The following is a 26,067-nucleotide window of genomic DNA, read 5'->3' as shown; positions in this document are numbered from 1 at the left end:
GGTGTTCGAATGGTAAGGCTATAGTTTGTACTCCAAAAAGGGTAATTTTTGACCATCTTCAAATCTCACTAAAAACTTTTCTAGATCATTTAGGACACCCATCAGCATATTTGTAGAGGTGTTTCAAGGTGTTTTCAGCCATTATCCCAACATTCATCGGCGCCCCCTGGTGTTCAAATGGTAAGGCTATAGTATGTGCTCAAAAAAGTGTCATTTTTGACCATCTTCAAATCTCACTAAAAACTTTTCTAGATCATTTAGGACACCCTTCTCCATGTTTCGAGAGGTGTTTTAAGCCTTTAACCAAAAATTCATCGGCACCCCCTGGTGTTAAAATGGTAAGGCTATATAGTATGTGCTCCAAAAAGATAATTTTTGACCATCTTCAAATCTCATTAAAAAAGGTTCTAGATCACTTTAGATTCTCTTCAGCATGTTTCTAGAGGTGTTTCAAGGTATTTTAAGACTTTAACCGAAAGGTCATCGGAGCCCCCTTGTGGTCAAATGGTAAGGCTATATAGTATGTGCTCCAAAAAGGTTCATTTTTTGACCGTATTCAAATCTTCTCAAAAAGTTATCTAGATCATTATACACGCCCACCTAAGTGTTTCTGGAGGTATTTCAAAATGTTTCAAGCCTTTATTCAGACATTCATCAGAGCCCCCTGGTGGTCAAATGGTAAAGTATGTGCTCCAAAAAGGGTCGTTTTTTGACCATCTTCAGATCTTGCTAAAAAGTGATCTAGATCATTACACATGCCCACCTACATGTTTCTGGAGGTGTTTCAAGATGTTTTGTGCCTTTTTTCAAACATTCATTCGTGCCTTTATTCAAACATTGATGGGAGCCCCCTTGTGGTCAAATGGTATGTGCTCCAAAAGGGGTAATTTTTTGACCATCTTCAAATCTTGCTTAAAAGTGCTCTTGATCACCACCCACCAACATGTTTCTGGAGGTGTTTCAAGGCTTTTCATGCCTTTATTCAAACATTAATCGGAGCCCCCGGTGGTAAAATGGTGCTCCAAAAAGGGTAATTTTTTGACCATCTTCAAGTCTAATTAAAAACTGATCTAGATGATTATACTCGCCCACCTAAGTGTGTCTGGAGGTATTTGAAGATGTTTCGTGCCTTTATTTAAACGTTCATCTCAGCCCTCTGGTGGTCAAATGGTAAAGTATGTGCTCCAAAATGGGTAATTTTTTGACCATCTTCAAATCTTGCTAAAAAGTGATCTAGATCATTATACATGCCCACCTAAGTATTTCTGGAAGTGTTTCAAGATGTTTTGTGCCTTTATTTAAACGTTCTTTTGAGCCCTCTGGTGGTCAAATGGTAAAGTATGTGCTCCAAAAAGGGTTATTTTTTGACCATTTTCAAGTCTAATTAAAAAAAGATCTAGCTCATGATACACGCCCACCTAAATGTTTCTGGACGTGTTTCATGATGTTTCAAGTGTTTATTCAAACATTCATCGGAGCCCCCTGGTGGTCAAATGGTAATGGTAATGGTATGAACTCCAAAAAGGGTAATTTTTTGACCATCTTCAAATCTTATTAAAAACTGCTCTAGGTAACTCACCAACCTACATGTTTCTGGAGGTGTTTCAAGGCTTTCCGTGCCTTTATTCAAATGTTCGATGGAGCCCCCTGGTGGTCAAATGGTAAGGGTCCAAAAAGGGTAATTTTTTTACCATCTTCAAATCTAATTAAAAAGTTTTCTAGATCATTATACTCGCCCACCTAAGTGTTTCTGGAGGTGTTTCAAGGCTTTTCGTGCCTTTATTCAAACGTTCAACGGAGCCCCCTGGTGGTCAAATGGTAAGGCTTTAGTCTTCTGAAGTACGAAGGTTTTTAGGCCTTTCTGTGGTGGACACTCACAGTCTTCAGTCGGGGTTTAATGTCATTTTGGACATGTGTTTTTAAACGTGTTTCAGGTTATATAGAATTTTTTACAGGTGGTCATCAATGGCCTCTAATGGCAGAGGATTAACGATATGGAACACATGATCCAGTAAAGGTCATTTTAGACACATTTTAGAAATAAACTAATCTACTTAGGGTTATTTTTAAGGATTTTTTTTTTTTTTTAGGTAAATGCAGACAGCCTCTTGTGGAGAAATCAAAGACAAAAACATGGGAATTTGGGCAGGTTTTACTTCATGTTTCTGAAGAGATTATGATAAATACTCACTGATGCGTTTTGGGTCGTTTTTAATGCTTTGCCTGGTGTGGTGGTCTGAAAATGATGATTTAAGACAGACTGTTTATGGCTCTAAAATCTTTTTGATCACTGTTATGACAAGTACTCTGAGTGTTTCAGGTAAATTCTTTAACAAGTTGAGAAGTGAATGTGTGATCTGAAAATTAGTCACGGTACAGTTAATGTTAATGAGGTGTTAAGATAATATTAGATCCTAAATTAAGAAGCATGGGTGAACATACTGTACTGCAGGGGTTCTCAAAGTGGGGCCCACTGGAAGAAGCCCAGAGGGTACTTGACATTTTTTGGAGGAAAAATTCATTGAATAAGTTGTTATATACTGAATACAAAATAAATAATGAGAATTAATGCTGAAATATAAAACACAATAAATACATACATATAATAGTTTTATTGTCAACCATCTTGTTAAAGCTTTGGTAACATTTTAAGAACATTTTATATTATTCAAAATGAGTTTATTTGCTTATCTACTGATAAGTAATTATTTTCTGTTGATGAGGTTCATTTATTAATGACAAATGTATTTTTCTTATCAATGAAAGAGGGAACTTTTCAGTTTATATTTTGCACAAAATTTACTTTAAAAATGTGTTTGTTTGTTTTTTAAATATATATTACACTTAAGTATATGTCGTTTGTTTACAAAGATTTGAAAATAGAAACAGACACCTTTGACACAGGAACACATTTTGCCAAATTTTTTAAAAATCAAAAATCCTAAAGAGATGGGGGTATTTGGCTAAAAAAGTATATTTCAGGGGGTACTCCACTGTAAAAAGTTTGAGAAGCACTGCCGTAGTGTATATGCATATACAGTTATTGTAAATCAAAATGAGTTTATTTGAGTAGATAAGCAATTATTTTCTGTTGATAAGGTTCTTTTTTTTTTTTTACCAATAAAAGAGGGCACTTTTCAGTTTATATTTTGCACAAAATTTACTTTAAAAAGGTGTTTTTTTTTTTTATATATATATATATATATATATATATATATATATATATATATATATATATATATATATATATATATATATATTACACTTAAGTATATGTTGTTTGTTTACAAAGATTTGAAAATAGAAACAGACACCTTTGACACAGGAGCAAATTTTGCCAAATTTTTAAAAAATCAAACATCCTAAAGAGATGGGGGTATTTGGCTAAAAAAGTATATTTCAGGGGGTACTCCACTGTAAAAAGTTTGAGAAGCATTGCCGTTGTGTATATGTATGTATAGTTATTGTAAATCAAAATGAGTTTGAGTAGATAAGCAATTATTTTCTGTTGATGAGGTTCATTTATTTTTCTAATCAATGAAAGAGGGAACTTTTTAGTTTATATTTTGCACAAAAGTTACTTTAAAAATGTGCTGTTTTTTTTAATATATATTACAGTTAAGTATATGTTGTTTGCTTACGAGGATTTGAAAATAGAAACAGACACCTTTGGCACAGGAACAAATTTTGCCAATTTTTTTAAAAATCAAAAATCCTGAAGAAAGAGATGGGGGTATTTGGCTAAAGAAGTATATTTCAGGGGGTACTCCACTGTAAAAAGTTTGAGAAGCACTGCCGTAGTGTATATGCATATATAGTTATTGTAAATCAAAATGAGTTTATTTGAGTAGATAAGCAATTATTTTCTGTTGATGAGGTTCATTTTTTTTTTTACCAATAAAAGAGGGCACTTTTCAGTTTATATTTTGCACAAAATGTACTTTAAAAATGTGTTGTTGGTTTTTTTTTTTTATATATTACACTTAAGTATATGTTGTTTGTTTACAAAGATTTGAAAATATAAACAGACACCTTTGGCACAGGAACAAATTTTGCCAATTTTTTAAAAAATCAAAAATCCTGAAGAAAGAGATGGGGGTATTTGGCTAAAGAAGTATATTTCAGGGGGTACTCCACTGTAAAAAGTTTGAGAAGCACTGCCGTAGTGTATATGTATGTATGGTTATTGTAAATCAAAATGAGTTCATTTGAGTAGATAAGCAATTATTTTCTGTTGATAAGGTTCATTAATTTTTTTTTACCAATAAAAGAGGGCACTTTTCAGTTTATATTTTGCACAAAATTTACTTTAAAAAGGTGTTTGTTTTTTTTATATATATATTTATATATATATATATATATATATATTACACTTAAGTATATGTTGTTTGTTTACAAAGATTTGAAAATAGAAACAGACACCTTTGGCACAGGAACAAATTTTGCCAAATACTTTAAAAATCAAAAATCCTGAAATAAGAGTTGGGGGTATTTGGCTAAAAAAAGTATATTTCAGGGGGTACTCCACTGTAAAAAGTTTGAGAAGCACTGCCGTTGTGTAGCTATTGTAAATCAAAATGAGTTTACTTGAGTAGATCAGCAATTATTTTCTGTTGATGAGGTTCATTTATTTTTTTATATCAATGAAAGAGAGAACTTTTCAGTTTATATTTTGCACAAAATTTACTTAAAAAATGTTGTTGTTTTTTTTTTATATTACACTTAAGTATATGTTGTTTGTTTACAAGGATTTGAAAATAGAAACAACTTTGGCACAGGAACAAATTTTGCCGAATTTTTAAAAAAATCAAAAATCCTGAAGAAAGAGTTGGGGGTATTTGACTAAAAAAGTATATTTCAGGGGGTACTCCACTGTAAAAAGTTTGAGAAGCACTGCCGTAGTGTATTTGCATGTATAGTTATTGTAAATCAAAATGAGTTTGAGTAGATAAGCAATTATTTTCTGTTGATGAGGTTCATTTATTTTCTTATCAATGAAAGAGGGAACTTTTCAGTTTATATTTTGCACAAAATTTACTTGAAAAATGTGTTGTTGTTGTTTTTATACATATATATATATATATATATATATATATATATATATATATATATATATATATATATATGTATATATTACAGTTAAGTATATGTCGTTTGTTTACAAAGATTTGAAAATATACAAAGGAACAAATTTTGCCAAATTTTAAAAAAATCAAAAATCCTGAAGTAAGAGTTGGGGGTATTGGGCTAAAAAAGTATATTTCACAGGGTACTCCACTGTAAAAAGTTTGAGAAGCACTGCATGTATAGTTATTGTAAATCATAAGAAATCAACTAATTTGTGACTTAGACCAAACCATTTTCACTTTACAGCTAAGAATAGAGACCTATACGCTCATTGTCTGGATAGATCTATGACATTTCAGTCTGAGAATGCTTCTTTAAAAAAAAAAAAAAAAAAAAAAAAAAGGCCTTGAGCTGAATTTACAGAATCCAACACAAGAGGGTGGTAGAACCCCTGTCTAAACTCTCATCCATTCACTGTTATCATCACAACAAGCACTCGATTGTAAGGATTAGCTTTAAGTTTTGTATTAAGAAGACATAAAATAACAAAGCTTATTATTTGGAACTAAATTTGGTGTTTATCGCTGTCTGGTTTTGTGGACGACTGAGGTTTAGGAATGTCAAATGTTTCGACAGTAGAAAGTGGCAGAAACATCTTGTTTTTCTTTCAGACTTTAGACAAATATTAAGACTTTTCCTCAATTTTAAAACTTAATGACTGTGAAGCAGATTGAAATTCATATTCTCTGAAATAATAAAGTCCCACTTAATATAAGATACGGTTATAAAATTACTTTAATGGGCAGAAATTGGTTCAGTTTACAATGAAACCCAGGGTGCGCTTTAGAATTTTAAGCATCTTTAAGTTTTATTACCCGAGCTCTGAAGCCTGATAAAATCGACACCAGTCTGGAGAGTTGTAATGAGTTAACAAGACATAATTTAGAATCTACGAAAGAAGGATTTAGTTTTTCTTTCGACTATTGTGCGAGTAGAAAAATCCAGTTCAGGAGGGTGTGGGTTACAAACTGACAGTCTAAATTTTTGTTCATGTTCTACTTTTTTTGGAGAACCTTAACGAATATAAAACTTGCAAAAAATGAAGCGGCATCGAGGTGACAGAAAAAAACAAAAATAAAAACAGCTGAGGCGAAGTTAAAGATTACCAGCTTTGTCTTTTATTGAAAAATATAGCTGTTATTTCAAAAGAAAGGAAAGTGAGGGAGGTGAATATATTAATATACTGTAAAACCAGAGGAAAGAAAAGGAAAAGGAAACCGTACATACTTGGCAGAAAGAACACTACAGCCTTATAGAAAAAAAAGAAAACATTCTACAGCTGAACTTTGAGCCAGTTGGGTTTTGTTTTTGTTTTTCGTCTTCCTCTTCTCACAGTCCTTATCTTTTTTTCTTTTTTTCTTTTTTTTTTTTTGTTACTCACCAAACAACCATCAGGGCACAGAAAACTGTTCAGCAGACCCAGGCCTGAAAATTCTTTGATGTATTTTATTCTGGCCGACTGGAGTTTTCCCACAGAGAAACACAAAGTGCCAGAAAGTTACGACAATCACAATAAAGTCTTTTATTCCATGATTTAGAACCCTCTATATTTACCTTTTACACATTCTAACTCCTCCAGTCTTGTTAGCAAAATCGATCAGGGGGCTTTAAAACAAACAAACAAAACAAACAAAAAAAACTGCTTGTAAATATAATTTGGCCACAAATATGTGATTTAGTGTTAAAGCTAACATTCTTCTGCTTCTCACGCTACTATTACAAAGATTGTTTACTGTATTCACAGATGGCACAAATTATATTACATTCAATCAGGGGTGTCAAGTGGGCCGGACCAGGCAAATAATAATAATAATAATAATAAAAACCGAAAAATAATCCACATTTTTCTTTGTTTTCATGTGAAAGTTAAATTACTTAATGAAAATGTCAATAACCTGAACAACCGTGTACTTTTTAAAAAATAAGTGCGATTTTGCCGATTTTATAGCGATTTTGTAGGCAAATGTGGCCCAAAACTGATTTTTTTGCCCGATCTGTTAAAGAGAAAAATTTGGAAATGTGGAGTTTTTTTTACTTTTTTGTGTGCTCGTGTGTGCAAAAGAGGTACGCACTGTTTTCGGAAGTAAATAGGTTTTTTCCGCCGCTTCTCCTCCTGGGACGCAGAATTGTGACATTTGTCGCATTTCAATGACGTAAAGGTCCGATAACTGTGACCTGGCCGTTCAGACTGAAGTCGCACTGCAACGTATCAGACACGTATCGGATTTAGGACCACATATGAAAGTGGCCTGTGTCGGATTTAAAAACATCGGATTCGTGATGTTCAAACTGTCTTTGTTTGGGTGTGAAAGTTACTTTATGAAAATGTCAATGACCTGAAATACACTCTGAAATATCTTCTTAAAAAATAAGAGCGATTTCGCTAATATTATGGCTACGTTCAGACTTCAGGCAAATGTGGCCCAAATCCGATTTTTTTTGCCCATGTATCCGATCTGTTAAAGACAGTTTGAACATCACAAATCCGATGTTTTCAAATCCAACCCATGCCACTTTCACATGTGGTCCTAAATGCGTCACGTATCTGATATTTTGCAATGCGACTTCAGTCTGAACAGCCAGGTCGCATTTATCTGACCTCTACATCTTTGAAATGCGACAAACGTCACAATTCTGCGTCCCAGGAGGAGGAGCGGCGGAAAAAACCTATTTACTTCCGAAAACACAGTGTGTGCCTGTGTGGTTACGCATTACGTCAGGAACTCTTTAGCGCATGCGGGTCACTTCAGTTCATACTCAAAACTGATAGAAGTCGCATTTAAGGTGGAATATGAACGAGCCCACAAAAAAGTTAAAAAAAAACTCCACATTTTTAAATAATACAAATTTTTGTCTTTGTTTCGGTGTGAAAATTAAATTACTTTATGAAAATGTCAACCCCGAAATATCTTTTTTTTTTAAAGTGCTATTTCGCTAATATTATGTCGCAGCTTAATATTAGCGCAATTTACAGATCAGTGGATCTACAAATGCAGAAAACATTTGTAACAGGCATTATATTGTTTAAATTACACTTATTTTTCGTAAGAAATTCCAGGTTTTTCATATTTCCTCACGTTACTCCCATTTTATTGTGACAGGATTTGTAAATGTAAATTATTTCATAATGTAATTCGACTTTTTTCACATTAGACATCAGACTGCTTTTCCTCAGTCTCATTTGCTAACGTTTCAGCAAGTTAAGGGTCGAAGCGAAGCGAAAACGCAGGAGAACATTCCGACACTCCAATGAAAACTCCACATTTCTAAATAATCCAAATTTTTGTCTTTGTTTTGGTGTGAAAGTTAAACTACTTTATGAAAATATCAATAATCTGAACAACCATGTACACCCTGAAATATCTTTAAAAAAAAAAAAAAAAAGTGCGATTTCGCTGATATTATGTCGCAGCTTAATATTAACGTACTTTACAGATCAGTTGATCTACAAATGCAGAAAACATTTGTAACAGGCATTATATTGTTTAAATTACACTTATTTTTCGTAAGAAATTTCAGGTTTTCCGTATTTGTTCAGGTTAGTCCCATTTTTTTGTGACAGGATTTGTAAATGTAAATAATTTCATAATGTAATTTTACTTTTTTCCACATTAGACCAAGTCGAAAATTTGGAGATGATTATGTTATTATTTTACTTGATATTGTATGTGGCTCCTAAATGCGATTAATTTTTGCACTTTTTGTGGGCCGTATCGGACCATACGACGGGCTAGTTTTGACCCGCGGGCCTTATGTTTGACACCCCTGTATTAAATGATAAAAACAGCTGCAGATAAGGAGTGTTTTTGTTGTTTTTTTTTTTGTTTTTTTTTTTACATGGACCGCAGGTTTCCAAACAATCTTTTCACAAATAATCAAAAGAATATAAGAAAAAAAAAACATCTTAATTTGGCCCATTTACATCAAAATATCAAAGATTCCTGACTCAAATGATACTGCATACCTATACATAAGTAAAAAAATAAACAAAATCCGATATCCTGCTAACATTACCCAGGAATATGCTTAAAAACACACTTGGCTATTTCTCCCATGTCACTTATTAAACTGATTTTCTTACAACCTCTTCATGTAAACATCGCAAATCAACGCAGGCAGAATTGCACAGCATCCTGGGATGTTTCTAGCAATGTTTGACACTCCACGCCACGACAAGGAAATTCAACGTTCCCCTTTTTTTTTTTTTTCACACATTACAGTTATTTGTTTCCCTCCCCTCCTCACGCTAAAAATAAAAAACGGCCAGGCATTAATCATAATTTCAGAATGTTATGTAAACCGTACACCTTTTAATTAACGACTGGAATCAACCTGGCGGAGAGCGATGAATCATAAATGCTCAACGCGAGGAAAAAGAAAACAAGAAAAAAAAAAAAAAAAGCAGAAGACAAACAGCACACCTGTCTGTTCTTGACCCTGCTGTTTCTGGATCAGTTCCAGCTTGTTAAGGGCCAATAATCCAGCACGTTTTAATGAGTAGACTGGGAAAGGCCGGATGATTGGTCGATTTAATCATCCGTTCCTACAGTGTGATTTGGCTTGTGTCAAAGGAGGAACACAGGTACGTATTATCACCAGTGGGGGCCAGTTTCAGGAAATATCTCCCACTTTCACTTTGATGCTCGCCCATAAACGCCCCCGAACATCCTTTTCCTCTGCCCTAGAGACGAGCGCGGACACGTGTCGGAAATATTATCCACAGGTATAATTATTATTCTCGATACGACAACAGCAAATCCCTTTCAGACGTTTCTTATGTCTCTCTGCTGACCTGCTAATCCTACCCACCTATCGACGCTGATGCGGAATGAAAAGAAATAATCATGTCCCCACAATCAGAACTTCCACTTTTGTCAGTTTTTTAAGTATTTGTACAGAACATAGAGAACACACAGGAACAAAAAAAAAAAAAAAGGCCTTTGTTTTGTTTTTGTTTTTTTTGACAATTCACATTTTTCTAATTAAAACGCAACAGCAAGTGATTTTTTAGAAAACGTACTGTCACCTAATACAGCCATACCATGACGGTGTTAACAGGAGTGAAGGAAGGTCAGTGTGTCTTTTGGGAATCTGATTTTCTTTTCAAAAACAAAAGAAGAACAAGTGGTTAATTGATTTTCGTTTCAAAATAGAAGAATTTAAAGTTAGCTATTTTAGGTGGAATTCTGGAAAGTTAAGAGGGAAATAACCGAAAATACCTCTTGTGAATTTTACTAACGGCAGCCGTTAAATGCATCACTATTAAGTGGTTGAAACCCTGAACCTTCTACATATAACATTTGGATTGAGAAAGTGAGGGAAATCTATCAGATGGAGCAAATTACATACACCGAACAAAAATATAAACGCACCACTTTTGTTTTTGCTCCCATTTTTCATGAGCTGAACTCAAAGATCTAAAACTTTTTCTATGTACACAAAAGGCCTATTTCTCTCAAATATTGTTCATACATTTGTCTAAATCTGTGTTAGTGAGCACTTCTCCTTTGTCCTTTGCTGAGATAATCCATCCACCTCACAGGTGTGGCATATCAAGATGCTGATTAGACAGCAGGATTATTGCACAGGTGTGACTTAGGCTGGCCACAATAAAAGGCCACTCTAAAATGTGCACTTTTACTGTATTGGGTGGTCCAGGGGGGTCAGAAAACCAGTCAGTATTTGGTGTGACCACCATTTTCCTCGCACAGTCTTCTTCCTGAATTCTCTGAAACAGCTTTGGAGATGGCTTATGGTAGAGAAATGAACTTTCAATTCACAGGCAAAAGCTCTGGTGGAGATTCCTGAAGTCAGCATGCCAATTTCATATTCCCTCAAAACTTGTGACATCTGTGGTATTGTGCTGTGTGATAAAACTGCACATTTTGGAGTGGCCTTTTATTGTGGCCAGCCTAAGGCACACCTGTGCAAAAATCATGCTGTCTAATCAGCATCTTGATATGCCACACCTGTGAGGTGGATGGATTATCTCAGCAAAGAAGAAGTGTTCACTAACACAAATTTAAACAGATTTGTGAACAATATTTGAGAGAAATAAACCTTGTGTGTACACAGACAAAGTTTTAGATCTTTGAGTTCAGCTCATGAAAAATGGGAGCAAAAACAAAAGTGGTGCGTTTATATTTTTGTTCAGTGTATGTACGTAGACTTCAGGGAGAGCTGTTTACAAAGAGTTTCGACCAACTCGATATGTAAAGTGTCATGAGATAACTTTTGTTATGATTTGGCGCTATCAGAGTAGCCAAAAATTAGACTCAAGTAAAAGTACTGTTACTTTAGAAACATATTACTCAAGTACAAGTAAAAAGTAGTCATCCAAATAATTACTCAAGTAAAAGTAAAAAAAGTACTTAATGGAAAAATTACTCAAGTGTTGAGTACTTCCTGAGTAACATCCTATTTATTGTTCTTTTAAATTCAACAATTAATGAATGAGATGCTACAGTAAAATATATAGAGTATCTATGGGAACATTACAGCTAGTTACAAATATTTCTCACAATAATCATTGTTGGTTCCATCACTTTAATATTTCTACTCTGTTCTTATGGAGGCAGATACTGTGCATGTTTTTCTATTTACTTTTACGAATTAGCCTAGATATCTTTATCTTAACATGTCTTCCCCTTCTGTCGAATTTCTTTAACTCATGTGAGTTTTTGGCGGAAATCTTTCTAACAAAACAAAACAAATGGTTCGTCCATTAACAAATGACCAAAAATAAGAGTAAAAAGTAGAATGTGCACCATTGTAATGGAGTAGAAGTAGCGTTCCTTCTTCATAAATATACTTGAGTAAAAGTAAAAAGTATGTCATATTAAAAGTACTCTTAAAAGTACAATTTATGTAAAAAGTTACTTAAGTAAATGTAATGGAGTAAATATAGTGCGTTACTACCCACCTCTGGGCGCTATATAAACAAAATTTGATTGATTGAGTCCTATGATTAAGCTTTTAATGCAATAAGCATCCAGAAGTGGTTGTACACGTGTTTTTTTTTTTTTTTTTCATGTTTTATTTGTGATTAATTGTAATCAATATGTACTGCAGATATACTTTTATTTTCATGTGTGCCATACGGGGATGTAAATGTTTGTAAAATGTGTTGTATATTTGTATGAGCAAAACCAAATAAAAAATTAAGTAAAAAAACAAAATAAAACAAAACAGAAGAATTAAAATTGAATTTCAAGGCGTTTTTCTTTTTCAGTGTCAAAACCGATAAACCAAATTTAAAAAACGGGTCGATTTTTGTTTTCTCTTTCTAATAACAAAAAAGAAAGTTACTATAATATGACAGAAATGGAAAAACAGACCAAAAACAGCTGTTTTTGTTTTTCATTTTCATTTTCTGAGACTGTCTTTTTATTCCTCTTATTTATATAATTTTTCATAGTTTTTTTTACCTTTTACTGTCTTTTATGTATTTTTATGCTGAGCTGCTGCAACTCCTTTTCCAACGCAATTTTTCTGCAAATGGCAAATAAATTTATATTGATTTTCAAGAAAAGAGCGCTAATACCTAGGTCACAAAGATTCTTACGAACAATGGGTTTGGAGTTCGTAGACATTCATGGAGGGAGCATGTCTACGTTGTCCAGATTTCGCACCAACTGGAAGATTCGTACAAACCCATCGTTCGTAAGAATCTTCGTGACCAAGGCATTAGCACTTTTTCCTTAAAAATGACAACATCGGTTGCAGAAAAATGAAAAAAAAAAAAAGGCATTTTTGGTTTGTTTTTCCATTTCTGTCAAGCAGTAACTTTCTTTTTTGTTATTAGAAAGAGAAAACAAAAATCAACCCATTTTTTAAAATTTGGTTTATCTGTTTTGACATTTGAAATCCAATTTTAATTTTTCTATTTAAAACAAAAATCAATTAACCACTAGTTTTTCTTTTGTTTCTGAAAAAAACACCAATTACCAAAACATACACTGACCACGGGACCATGTCAGTTTACCCAAGGACTCATTGTGTAGTACCACTTTGTCAGAAATTAAGTAAAAAAAAAAATAAAGTCAAATCTTTTAAGACCTAGCAGTGCATTTCAGTATCTGTCCCCTATGAAAATTAACAAATAAATAAGACAAAGTTTTAGGTCAATGAATGAATGAATGAACAAAACCTTTCTTCAACCACCAGGCGTCTCTGAACCAACCTCCAGATAATGTACAGAAAATATATGGATAGAAAAATAGAATCACTCCACGCTCCGATTACAAATCTCAGTTTCACTTCTGTTTTTTTTTTTTGTTTTTTTTTCTCTGTTCCTTCCTCACAGTCTGTAGTAGACTATCGCTGACCTCACATGACTTGTTTTTGGAGCCTCGTGCATGGTGCGTTCCATGTGGAATTCATGTGATTGACAGCTGTGGTACACTTCTCATGACCTTATTGTCACTTCCTTTAAGTTGAATGTGATAGATGGTGTTTATGAGCTTGAAGGAGTGTGTAGTGTAAAAACTGGGGCTGTGTTTTGAGTAAAGGGGGTCAGTCAGTCTAAAAACTTTTAACTGATTATCAGCCCCGCCGATTATCAGATCTGATATTCAGCATTTTTGCGATTATCTGTTCCCAATGTTTTTTTGTTTTTTTTTATATCATCCAATATTCGATAATAACTTCTTTTTTCTCTCCCCCAAGTCAAATCCTTCTCTACCCTCTGAAGCTGCCTCCTCCTTCTGTCTGTATCTTCACTAAGTGGCTGAGTCACTCGGCTTTCTGCTCCTCGATCTGCTCCTGCTAGACCAGCGGTGTCAAAACTCATTTTTTTCAGGGGCCACATTCAGCCCAATTTGACCTCCAGTGAACCGGACCAATAAAATAATAGCATAATATCTTAGAAATAATGACAAGTCCAAATTTTTTATATGCAAAAAATAAAAAATAACATTAACAAACTATCCAAACAAAAAAGATGTAAATAACCTGAAAAAACTGAAATTTCTGATGAAAAATAAGAAGAAATAATAAGAAAAATTTGATCAATATTATGCCTCAACTTATGATTTCTACATGTGCATTACAGATCAGATCTACCAAGACACGAAACAGGCAGAATATTGTTAAAATTCCACATATTTTTCTTTAGACGTTTCTGGTTGTTCATATTTCTTCAGGTTATTGACGTTTTATTATTAAAGGATATCGGAGTTTAATCTTCGTTGCAGTAAATCAAAGAGAACAAATTGAAGTTGTCATTAAGGAGCATTATATCTTAAAAATAATGACAACTCCAAATTTTTTATATGCAAAAAGTAACATTAACTTATGAAATCATGTACATTTTACAAACTATCCAAACAAAAAAAGACGTAAATAACCTGAAAAAAATGAAATTTCTGAAGAAAAATAAGGAATAATAAGAAAAATTTGATCAATATTAAGCCTCAACTTATGATTTCTACATGTGCATTACAGATCAGATCTACCAAGACACAAAACAGGCAGAATATTGTTAAAATTACACATATTTTTCTTTAGACGTTTCAGGTTGTTCATATTTCTTCAGGTTATTGACGTTTTATTATTAAAGGATATTGGAATTTAATCTTCGTCGCAGTAAATCAAAGAGAAGAAATTGAAGTTTTCATTATTTACAGGCATAACGTCATATTATTTTTTTCACATTACACCAAAAAGGACATTTGGAGTCATTATTTCTAGGTTATTATGCTATTATTTTTGAGTTCAACACCCTTGACTGTTAATTTCGTCTGCACTTCGCAAAGTCATCCCAAGGACCGGATTGGAACCTTTGGCGGGCCGGTTTTGGCCCCCGGGCCGCATGTTTGACACAAGACTACTAACGAGATTCACATTTCAGTCTAATTCTAGGTTTTTGTTTAAGTTAACTTTTCCGTTAACTTTATAATAAATGCTGCTGGGAGCTTCCATCACTCTTTGTTTGATGTTCATGTTGAAAAGTTCAATAAACATCTCCTTGAAGGCATTTCAATGGAGTTTTATGTTAGTGTTTGTGTTATTCTAAATTTCCATGTTTACTGCAAATGTATTGATAATGTGTCTCCTTGATTCTTAATAATTGTTATTGGCCCTGAATTAAAAAAAAAAAACATTCCGGTCCACCCAAAGTTGTAGGTAGGACTGATCTAATCCAAGCTTAAAGCCGATTTGGCCCATTTTTCATCTTTCCCAGCTTGTCTCCCAACACATCTCATTTGTGTCCATCCAGACTGTTCATGGCAGCGACACCAGATTAGCCTACACTCGAATCTCATCATCGTCATCTTCATCCATGAAGGTGAAATCCCTGTCCTCCTCCCCGCGTGGCGAACTGTACTTAGCGCTGTCTGTGTCGCCATCGTGCAGATGGTACTGAGCTTTCTCCTCGTTGGCGGAGCCGGAGCTGGACACAGAGCAGCTGTCCAGGTTGTGGTGGTTGTTCCTGGCGTGGAGCTCCGGCGTGTACGGGTCGACCAGCGCCGCCTTCTGTTGGTGCATACTGCGGGGGGGCCTGGCAGGAGCTCGCTCTTCGGCGTCGTCATCATCTATGTGAGGAATAAAAGTTGGCGACGCGCGGCCTTCGCTGCCCTTGCCTTCCTCGTAGCCCAGGTCGTCGTCCTCCCAGCCTCGCTTCTCCATCACGCTCAAGATGTCTCCGAGCATCGAGGGCCCCAGGTCGATGTGGAAAGACATCATGGACTCGGCGTGTTTCATCCCGCCTCCTTTGGGCATGGATGGAGGCAGATCTGTAAGCTCGCCAAAATTACGCTCCTCAAACTCTGAGTCGAGAGTCGCCATCGCTGCGGCTCCGTTCACCGGTTTGGTGTCGATCTCCGTCAGCGTCTTCATTGGACTCGATGAAACGCTCTTCGGCAGCTGCCTGCCTCTGCTAGCGTCGTCATCGTTAAGGTAAGGCAAGGATATCGCATTTTTCACATAAGTAGATGAGCCTCCAGACGGCGCCGTCACGTTGTATTCATATTTGTCCGCTCGGTTTACAGACTGAGAGCGCTTACTGCTCCTGAAGGTGCGGGACAGCAGCCCTGGTTTGGGGCCCGGGGAGCCTTGCTTCGTGTCCGGCTCCCGGGGTGGTTCCCCCGATCGGGTGCTGAGAAAAGAAGTGTCCCCGAAGGCGTCCCCTCCCCGGCCGACGTGCATTGTGTGGCGGAAGTCTCCCAAGGGAGCGCTAATCATCTCTGCAGTCAAGTCGGCACGAGACCGCCGCTTTGACTGGTTGGAGTTGGAAACCAGCTGCTTGAGGATGGGCATGATGGCAGTCTGTTAGATACAAAATAAAAATCCACAGAAAAATATAACTCGGTGCTGTGAAGAGTTCAGGGAGATTGTTTTCAAAGTTCTCTTGGATTTGTCGGAGGTGTCGTCAAAGCAAGTACAATTCCAGGAGTTTAATGCGGGCAGCCATGGTGATCCTTGAAGTTGAGTTCAGGTTTCATCTTGCGGAACCTGTGGAGGAAAAGAAAAGACTATTAGAGCCACGGCGGTAACTATGCAAACCAAAAGCAGCTATGTTCCTTTCCAGGAAACTTGAAACTAATTACATAACACAGCATTTTATTCTGATGAAATGCTAACGCCACCTCAGATTGACGCTGTTCATTCTTCATAACTTTCACGTCGCTCTGAAGTGATCTGAATCAGCTATGGAAACTTCTTTTGCAGCATTAAAAATGAAGTTTCACTTGAGCGGCTCTAAACTAAACTTTCTTTTTTTTTATTCAGAAGTCTGTAATGGTGTTATGTAATGGTGTAGAAAAGCTCTTTGGGCTAAAGTTCACAACACTTTCAATTTCTAACCAGTACTAATAGCCACAGTAAAGTTTGCCTCAGTGAAGTACGCTCCAATTCAAATGTTTCCGCACAATACTTACTTTCTTACAATGCTTCATTTTTGAGCTTTTTCTAAAACCTTTTAAAGGCCTCTGTCGTGTTTCACTTTTTCAAGTGGTTGCAGTGTCTGCTATCACTGCTGTGCTTCAGTTCCCATTCAGGCCCCTGACTGTTACATAACCAGCAAGACACAGGATACTGGGAGCCCAAACAGTTCACTCTGGCAGGAATTTAAAAAAAAAAAAAGAATGAAGAAGGGGGGAAAAAAAATGAAGTAGGGCAGCATTTCTTCAGCTTGGATCGACTTACTCACAAAGTCCAGATCTGCTGCATTCTGTTCTAAACCGTACTATCAGCGGGAGATAAAATGTTTCCACAGCCAGCTCTTCGTATTTGTCTTCTGATTTGCGCCTTTGTCTTTTTCAGGCTCGAAGGCAACACTTCAACACCTCCGACGGAATATTTTGCTCTGTCTATCACAGTCTCATTTTATCTGTATTTCACTCAACGCACATCGATGGGTAAACCCCCAGTGCATTTGTCTCATCAATTCAGTAATAGATTAGAGGCTGTTAAACTGCGAACAAAGTCGAGTGCTCTTGATTTAACGTGTCGTATTGATCCCAAACCTCCGATAGCGATCTTTGGGATTTTTTGAGTGAAGCAGACTGGAATACAATAGTCAGACACAGAGAATATAGACTTACGTCGCGTCTAATGAACCTAATTATCTGAACTGATCATGAATGACTGCAGGCCCCACATACACACACTAGGACTGGAAGAATAGATGAAGTCACTTGTACTACTGTCGGCTCTCTCGGTGCTTTCACTTTTTACTTTTTCTGCATATGTTGGGAGAGTGTTCCTTAGATTCTAAAAAGTGCATCGTATCAACATGCTGACAATATTGCTCGGCTAAAATTTGCTTAGAGGTCTTATTTATGTCTTTGTGCATAAGAAATCAATATAAGTGAATCTCCAAATTGCAAATTTACAGGATTTCAGTTCTGTTGCAACATGTTGATGGTCATATGAACTATGTTTTCAGGTCAAAAGTGTCTAATTTCATCACAGTTAATGCTATATTTTCATGTCACAAATGGCCAAGTTATATTTGAACTGAATTTACCTGAAAAACAAATATTCTATTCTTTTAGATTCCCCACTTTTTCTTACAAGATTCTATGCTACATATCACGTTTTATTTTTACAAGTTGCAATTTGGAGTATTGTGCTGATCCATCCTGCTTATGTTACGCCAATACATACATTAAGAATGTCACACGTCACTTTCTAAATCAACAGTTTTCTAATAATAAGCATTTTTATAAAGAAATAACACTTCTATATTGTTATTTACTCGTTAGTATGATGATAAACTACACAATAAATAATTCTGATCCTAGTTTTTGCACAGGGATCATTTGTGGAAACGGTGACATGGCAGCAGAGCGGGTCACAGAGAAAACTGCCTGACCAATCAGTGGTCTGCAGTGTTTACATGTCACGTTTTAGTATCTGGTCCCCAGTCCTGGAACCTTGCCGGAGGTGATACCAAAAAAAGTAGTACCGGGTACCAGATTCCAGGTCCTTTTTCGTAATGGAAACGCAAAAAAGGCCGAGCCAAGCTGAGTCGAGCCGATACCACGTAGTGGAAACGGGGCAAAAATGTCCTCAAGTCACCGATGATGCAATGAAACATGATCTGATAGTGAATGGAGAAGCAGTTTAAACACCCACTAGTGTGCTAGATGCAGTCCACTAGCTCCACGTGTTACTGACATTAACAAGGAGTTGGATTGTTTCAGCCAGACAGCGATCCCATCATTCTCCAGTGTTTTCAACCCGGAGCTGATGCCTACGCTCTGGGCCTTCATGCGTCCCCTCCCTGCTATGAATGGAGCTTCACTCAACAATATTCCAAAGCAACGTACGTCACCCATGAAAACATTTGCATCTCTGACAAGAGCCCATTCAATTGGAAAGGCAACAGTAGCACTAAAGGGAACGGGGGGGGGGGGTTGACAGATGATAAAAGCTAACCCTGCTTTTTCCTTCTCCTGAACTCTCTCTGATGACAGGGAAAAGTGGATTATATTCAACGACTTCATTCAAGATCCCTTCAGTAGATGTGGTGCCAATGGGGATATACATATTCACTAAAACAGGCAACACAAAAGAAAAAAAACAGAGTAAACGTCTGAACAATAGTGTTTAGCTCTCCAAGTTCTATTGTAAAAACCATTAGAATTGTTCACGGCCTCTGCATAACAAGGCTGAAAAAGGCTTACTGTTACAAAAGCTTCAACACGGTGCCAATTTATAAGATTATATAGCTTAGAGCAAACAAATGCCAAACAAGGCCCTCGGAGCAGATTCACACCAGTTAGATTAATACGGCATGATCTATCATTAGAAAGCCTTTATTACTTTATTCCTTGTGCAGTAGCCAATTAGTCTGTGCAGCACAAAAGGCTACTCAATGTGTGACTGACCACTCAAGACAGCTCTTCATCTGATATGTTCCTCCCCTGCTGCCCATAGTTTTGTGTTTCTCTATGGCAACATCAGAACGGAGCAGTGGCGACCAAGCGAGCTTCCTGTCTCTAAGCCGGAGACAGACAGAGCGAGGTTTTTATCCCCTACATGGAGAGATCACCATCATTGAAATGGATTAACCCTTCCCGGTGGTCACATGTGATGGTGGTGGTGGGGGTGGGGGTGGGGGGGTAAGACAGTCGCCTCATTGCTATAGTTGCGGAGTTACAGGGGAATGCTTTTGATGTGCCTCGTCACCAGAAGACATTCAACCTCTGCATAAAAGGCGTCAGTGGGTGCTCAGATATCAAAAGGTGCAGACTCACACCTTCAGTCATTCTAGGAAGTGAGCCGTTTTATGTCGTTTGGGGCCACTTGTTGTTTGATGGGGGAATAGTCTTGAACTCCCGCAACCCCCCCCCCCCACCACCCCAAAGGATCGTCAAGACCCTATTACTGTGAGCATGACAAAAGATGAAGTATAGCCTGCAGGCAGTCCTGTCATATTCTGTCCTTGCTTTTTCACTTGCTTGGAAATGCAGAGCACATTCTCTTATTTCAAAATACCACACTGGAGAAGATTTTACAGGGCTGAAAATGTGCTTTAACTGCGTTTCGGCAGGTTTGAGCAAGTTACATTTGAGACTTTTTAAAGACCATTATGAATGCATTTTAAGACCTATTTCACACCCATGCTGGAAAAAATGTACAAAGTATATGAAGGGAAATCCGACACACTTTGGTGACGCTCTTGTTGTGAATACCAAGTGATGTAGAGTACCGGCGTTAGTTGTAGGTTTTCCTGACTTTCATTGCGACGGAGCAAAACTGAACAGGGATTACATTTAACGATTTTCTCCAGAACTTCACATTCTTAACCAAACACTAAATGCTGATCCTCATCATGTTGTGCATTTCGGCAAAAATTTGCTTAGAGGTCTTATTTATGTCTTTGTGCATAAGAAATCAATATAAGTCAGGGGTGTCAAACATGCGGCCCGGGGGCCAAAACCAGCCCGCCGAAGGATCCATTCCGGCCTGTGGGATGAATTTGTGAAATTCAAAAATTACACTGAAAATATTCATCATTTTAGTTCAGGTTCCACATTCAGACCAATTCAATCTCAAGTGGGTCAGACCAGTAAAATACAGTTATAATAACCTATAAATAATGACAACTCGAAAATTTTCTCTTTGTAAATGTAAACATTTTATGTCATTTTACTGTATTTATACTAAAACAAACTATTATTTCTCATAAAAAAAAGAATAACCTGAACAAGTATGAACCTAAAATGTCTTAAGAAGTGCAATTTCACTAATATTCTGTCTGTTATTAAATGTTTTGTGTATTTGTAGATCCACTGTGATCTGTAAGGTATAATGTACATGTGAAAATGATAAGCTGAAGCATAAAACTGTTAAAATTGCAGTTATTTTTCTTAAGAAATTTCAGTTTGTTTCTATTATTCACATTGTTTTAAAGGACAGTTTGTACAGGGTGGGGAAGCAAAATTTACACTGAACATTTAGTTGTTTTTTCTCAGCAGGCACAACGTCAATTGTTTTGAAACCAAACATATATTGATGTCATAATCATACCTAACACTATTATCCATACCTTTTCAGAAACTTTTGCCCATATGAGTAATCAGGAAAGCAAACGTCAAAGAGTGTGTGATTTGCTGAATGCACTCGTCACACCAAAGGAGATTTCAAAAATAGTTGGAGTGTCCATAAAGACTGTTTATAATGGAAAGAAGAGAATGACTATGAGCAAAACTATTACCAGAAAGTCTGGAAGATACTATTAAAGAAGAATGGGAGAAGCTGTCACCCGAATATTTGAGGAACACTTGCGCAAGTTTCAGGAAGCGTGTGAAGGCAGTTACTGAGAAAGAAGGAGGACACACAGAATAAAAACATTTTCTATTATGTACATTTTCTTGTGGCAAATAAATTCTCATGACTTTCAATAAACTAATTGGTCATACACTGTCTTTCAATCCCTGCCTCAAAATATTGTAAATTTTGCTTCCCCACCCTGTAGGTTACTGTGTTGTTATTTTTACTTGAGATCACAATTGGTCTGTATGTGGAACTTGAGCTAAAATGATTTGGACAACCTGGACTGTTCAGGTTAATTTTTGCACTTTCATCCCGTGGGCCGGAATGGAACCTTCGGCGGGCCAGATCTGGCCCCCGGGCCGCATGTTTGACACCTGTGCACTAGCAGATCCAACAGTAGAAGTATTATTTCTTTACCGCTAACACCCCAAGAAGAAAAAGAAAAGCAAAATAAAGGCTGAATTACAAAACGATGATGTCTTATCTTTGCTGTTTTCTGATCATAACTTGGTTTTTAGCTCTCGGCCAACTCTGTCCAGAGGAGGATTGTAATCTGTCTGTCTGTCCAGTCCATTCAATGACATGGTTGCAGAATGCATTGATATCTCGGCATTAAATTTGTACTGTGGGTGCATCTTGGCATGGAGCAGAAGCCAATTGAAAATAATTCACCTTGACCTACTTTCAAGGTCAAACAGCGACATGACTTTTCAACAACATAACCGCTATATTTGGCCAAAGGGGTATTAAAAGTGTGCAGCACGTTATGTTCTATGATTTAAGTTTCTGCTATTGGCTAGTCCTTTGTTCTGTGTTAGCCTACATTGAAACGATTCCAAGTAAAAACAAATGCCCAAGTGTTTCACATGTAAACAGGAAAATAACTTCAGTCCACACTCAAATATGGTAGATAAGGTAATGCACCTGAACGCTGCACGCTGTCATAAAAAAAACTAAAAAAAACTCCATTCTGAACTAAAGTAAGAACATGATGACACAATGTGTGATTCTGTTCCCTCTGTAGATACAAACAGGCCATTGTTAAGAAAAGAAAAAAAAAAAAAAAACAACGCAACTAATATAATAATATAATACATTTCTACAATTAAATTGCCTCTAAATCCCAGACTCCTGAGCATCCCAGAAATTTTTAATGCACCTATAATGGTAACTTTAACTGTTTTTAAGACATTTTAAAGGTCTGACATTCAGATTATTGGATTCCTGAAATGGACTAGGGCTGTCACAATAATGACATTTTTGTTGACGGTTAATTGCAAGAAAAACGATTGCGGTTTATAACATAATTGTCTTTTTCTGTTCATTTCATGCCACAAGACTAAGGGGAGATTAATTATAAACACAGATTTCACATAAATACCTTAGATAAACAGAGCTTATTATGGAAGTAAACAAAACAAATTGCTGATAATGACAGGTCCCTAGAGGTAGGCAGCTGGTGTTGTTAAACCCTTCGTGACATTACAGTGTTTCCTACAGACCTACTCAGTGTAGGAAAAAAAATACCTTCACGTGCTGATCTTCTGATTACCTCAGAAAGGTGCGGTGTCACGTAAAATTTTTTGTCTTATTTTTGTACTTCGGGTGTTTTTGCACATGCACACTACGTGGGTAAATTTGGTACAGAACGTAGCGTGTTGGTTTTACACCTGAATTATCCACCCCCATTAACTGTGTAGTTTTGAATATCCAAATAAAGTGAAATTTACTATAGTATATGATAAATAAATGGGGTAAATTCAGTACGGCAGGTTTCACTACCGGATGTTTACATCGAAAAGAATGCAGTTGCACATGCCCGACAGTTTGGAACCTGCACATAATTCTTAGGGGGTAAAAACTGACATGACACAGAGTACACACGGCTTCTTATTGAAAACAGTAGGCCTATTACATATTATACATACTGTATGTATAATAAGTCTAATGTGACAGTGATGATTTTTTTTGTATCAAATGTATAGTGTCGCAGCAAGAACCTTACCAGCAGAAATGCTGCATTATTACCTCCACCAAAGAGGTGATGTTTTTGTCAGCGTTGGTTTGTTTGTCTGTTTGTTTGTCTGTCTGTGAGTGTGCAAGATAACTCAAAAAGTTTTCAATGGATTTGGATGAAAATTTCAGGAAATGTTGATACTGGCACAAGGAACAAATGATTAAATTTTGGTAGTGATCGGGGGTGGGGGGGCCCACGGGGGGGCCCACTGATCGGCCTTGGCAGAGGTCTGCGCTCTACGAGTGCTTTTCTAGAAAAGACAGCGCAGACCTCCGCCAAACCCCCACCCCCGATCACTACCAAAATTTAATCATTTGTTCCTTGTGCCAGTGTCAACATTTCCTGAAATTTTCATCCAAATCCGGGGCACTGATCTGCCTTGGCGGAGGTCTGCGCTCTCCAAGTGCTTCTAGTTAAAAAAGTGCGAGTCAAACCTGAAATCATGTGGAAACTGTGGTGAAATATGACATCTTCGTTAGTTTCATCCAACTATTTTTACACAGGCCAATGGAGATAATTATGATGATTATGCAAAAATAACTAGTAAACCAAAACCACTACAATAAGGTAATAAGTAGTGTTAGTTACTTCCAAACTGTAACACATTACAGATTACTTGTTACTGTTATTTAAAAGTAATTCCTTGCCTTACATTGTTACTGTCTCAGAATTGTAATGCGTTACATGACAGTACAAGAGACAGGAGAGCCTTTCGGATGCATACATTTGCGTCCTGAAGTACATGTGGACGGATAGCTCAGTAAGTAACACTTCAGTCTATGATGTTCGAATCCCAGTAGAAACGCTTGCATTTTTTCAACATTTTACATGTTCAAACAGGGGGCGTGGGACCGAGGATGCCGGTAGAAAAATCCACAATTGATAAAGAATTTTAACTAGTCATAGAAACGTTAGCTTACCTTGTCATTGCTGATCACAGGGATCATGCTAACATGCTTCTTAAAGCAGGGTTAGGGTTAGTAATGGGCACGTATTCACCCATTGGCTGAACACCAACAGGAAATAGAACTTTACAGACGCATTTTGGATTCCTTAAGGTCTCACAGTCTTGCTGTTTTTTTTTTTATTTGAGCAATTAAATTTAAGGGCAAAAAGTATGTTGTAATGCAGAGGTGTCAAACTCATTTTCTTCCGGGGGCCACATTCAGCCTAATTTAATCTGAAGTGGGCCGGCCCAGTAAAATAATAGCATGATAGCTGATAAATAATGACAACTTCAAATTGTTTTAGTGCAAAAAATACCAATTATGCCAATATTTACATTTACAAACTGTCTAAACAAAAAGGATGTGAATATGTGAAAAAGTATGTGAAAAATTGCATTTGTTAAGAAATGAAAGCACAATTTTAATCAGTGGTATGCCTTGACCATTACAGATCAGCTCTAAAAAGGCACAAAACATCTAGTAACAGGCAAAATATTGTTAAAATGGCACTTAAATTTCTTTAGACATTTCAGGTTGTTCACATTTGTTCAGGTTATTCACATTTTATTGTTAAAGGATAGTTTCTTAATGTAAATATTTTCATAATTTCATGTTTTTTGCACTAAATCAAAGAGAAAAAGTCGGTGTTGTCATTATTTATAGGTTATATTATTTTTTAGTTCGATGCCCTAACTTGCACTTTACAATTCATCCTGCGGGCCGGATTGGAAACTTTTTCTGGACCGGTTTTGGCCCCTGGGCCGCATGTTTGACACCTGTGTTGTAATGCAAGCCCTACTGAACATGTACCGAGTAAAATATTACTGAAAACTGATTAGTAATGCCTTACATTACAGCAAAAAAAAGTAATCTGTTACTGTAATGCATTACTTTTGTAACACATTACTCCCAACACTGGTAATAAGTAAACATAGTGAATGTCTAGACAAAGTTTCGCCTTTTCAGACACAAGTATACACGGCTCAACTTCAAGTGGTGACCAGGGATTTGAGCTGGACTCGTACGGTCCATAACACACGGCTCAAAGTGCAGCTGGGGGCAAAATTCCATCTCAGTTCTCTCATCTGACAGAGCTGTGCAGACAAATGGGTCATTACGCAAGTCCAAACACACATATACCCGAGCATGTTTGTCTTAGCGCATGAAATACACAGAAAAGCGCAATAAGTATTTTACTGCGTTTGCTTTAGTTGAGAGTTATTGCCTGAGCTATTGTGCCGCTCCCTTTATGTAAGCGAGCTACACGACTCCGGCTCAAACTGAGACGAGCGGTGACAGGGCCATGAATGATTAAGAGCATCTCGTGTCGCCCGCAGACTCTCCTGCGTGCACAGTGACATCACCAGCCACCACCGGAGGCGTCCAGGCGCTCTGTTGTAATCCCGTGGATCACAGGCGCCATACTGTCCTCGGCTATCCAGTGTCACTTTCTCTCCTTCCACTCCGTGCACAAGCAAAAAGAGGCTTTGGTTGATCGACCAATCGCAGCTCATCCGCCCACCAGATAAACCAACAGGAATACAGCAATACAGAGCAATTTTCTGCTTTTATTCCGAACAGCATCTGAATTTTTAAAAGGAAGAGAAGAGTCCATCACTTATTCACAAGGTAGAAGACGAGTGTAGAAGGATGTCAGCTAAAAGACGATTACGCAACAGTAGAGGGACCATGACTCCGCTGTGGCCTTCAGTAGAAAAACCTGCTGAAGTAAAACCCAGTATGCACCCA

General features: G+C 36.8%; 1 protein-coding gene and 1 long non-coding RNA gene across 2 annotated transcripts in view; both read right to left on the bottom strand.

Moving 5' to 3' along the window:
- Nucleotides 1–6,222: 6,222 nt before the first annotated feature.
- On the bottom strand, nt 6,223–25,880 carry LOC115410158 (uncharacterized). Its single transcript, XR_003934066.1, has 3 exons — nt 25,870–25,880; nt 21,447–21,451; nt 6,223–6,646 (listed from the first exon to the last, which is right to left on the bottom strand). It is a non-coding gene; the product is annotated as an uncharacterized LOC115410158 (long non-coding RNA).
- Nucleotides 13,392–26,067, bottom strand: part of cdc42ep4b (CDC42 effector protein (Rho GTPase binding) 4b) — a 45,777-nt gene continuing 33,101 nt past the window's right edge. Inside the window, exons 2-3 of the mRNA XM_030121635.1 lie at nt 14,958–16,581; nt 13,392–13,890 (exon numbers count right to left, since the gene is read on the bottom strand). Coding sequence (XP_029977495.1) covers nt 15,376–16,386 — 1,011 coding nt within the window. The 5' untranslated portion in view covers nt 16,387–16,581 and the 3' untranslated portion in view covers nt 13,392–13,890; nt 14,958–15,375. The remainder of the gene's footprint in view (nt 13,891–14,957; nt 16,582–26,067) is intronic.

This window comes from Sphaeramia orbicularis, chromosome 19, assembly GCF_902148855.1.
Source record: "Sphaeramia orbicularis chromosome 19, fSphaOr1.1, whole genome shotgun sequence".
Taxonomy (NCBI): Eukaryota; Metazoa; Chordata; class Actinopteri; order Kurtiformes; family Apogonidae; genus Sphaeramia; species Sphaeramia orbicularis.
This window is presented reverse-complemented; position numbering and strand designations above follow the sequence as displayed.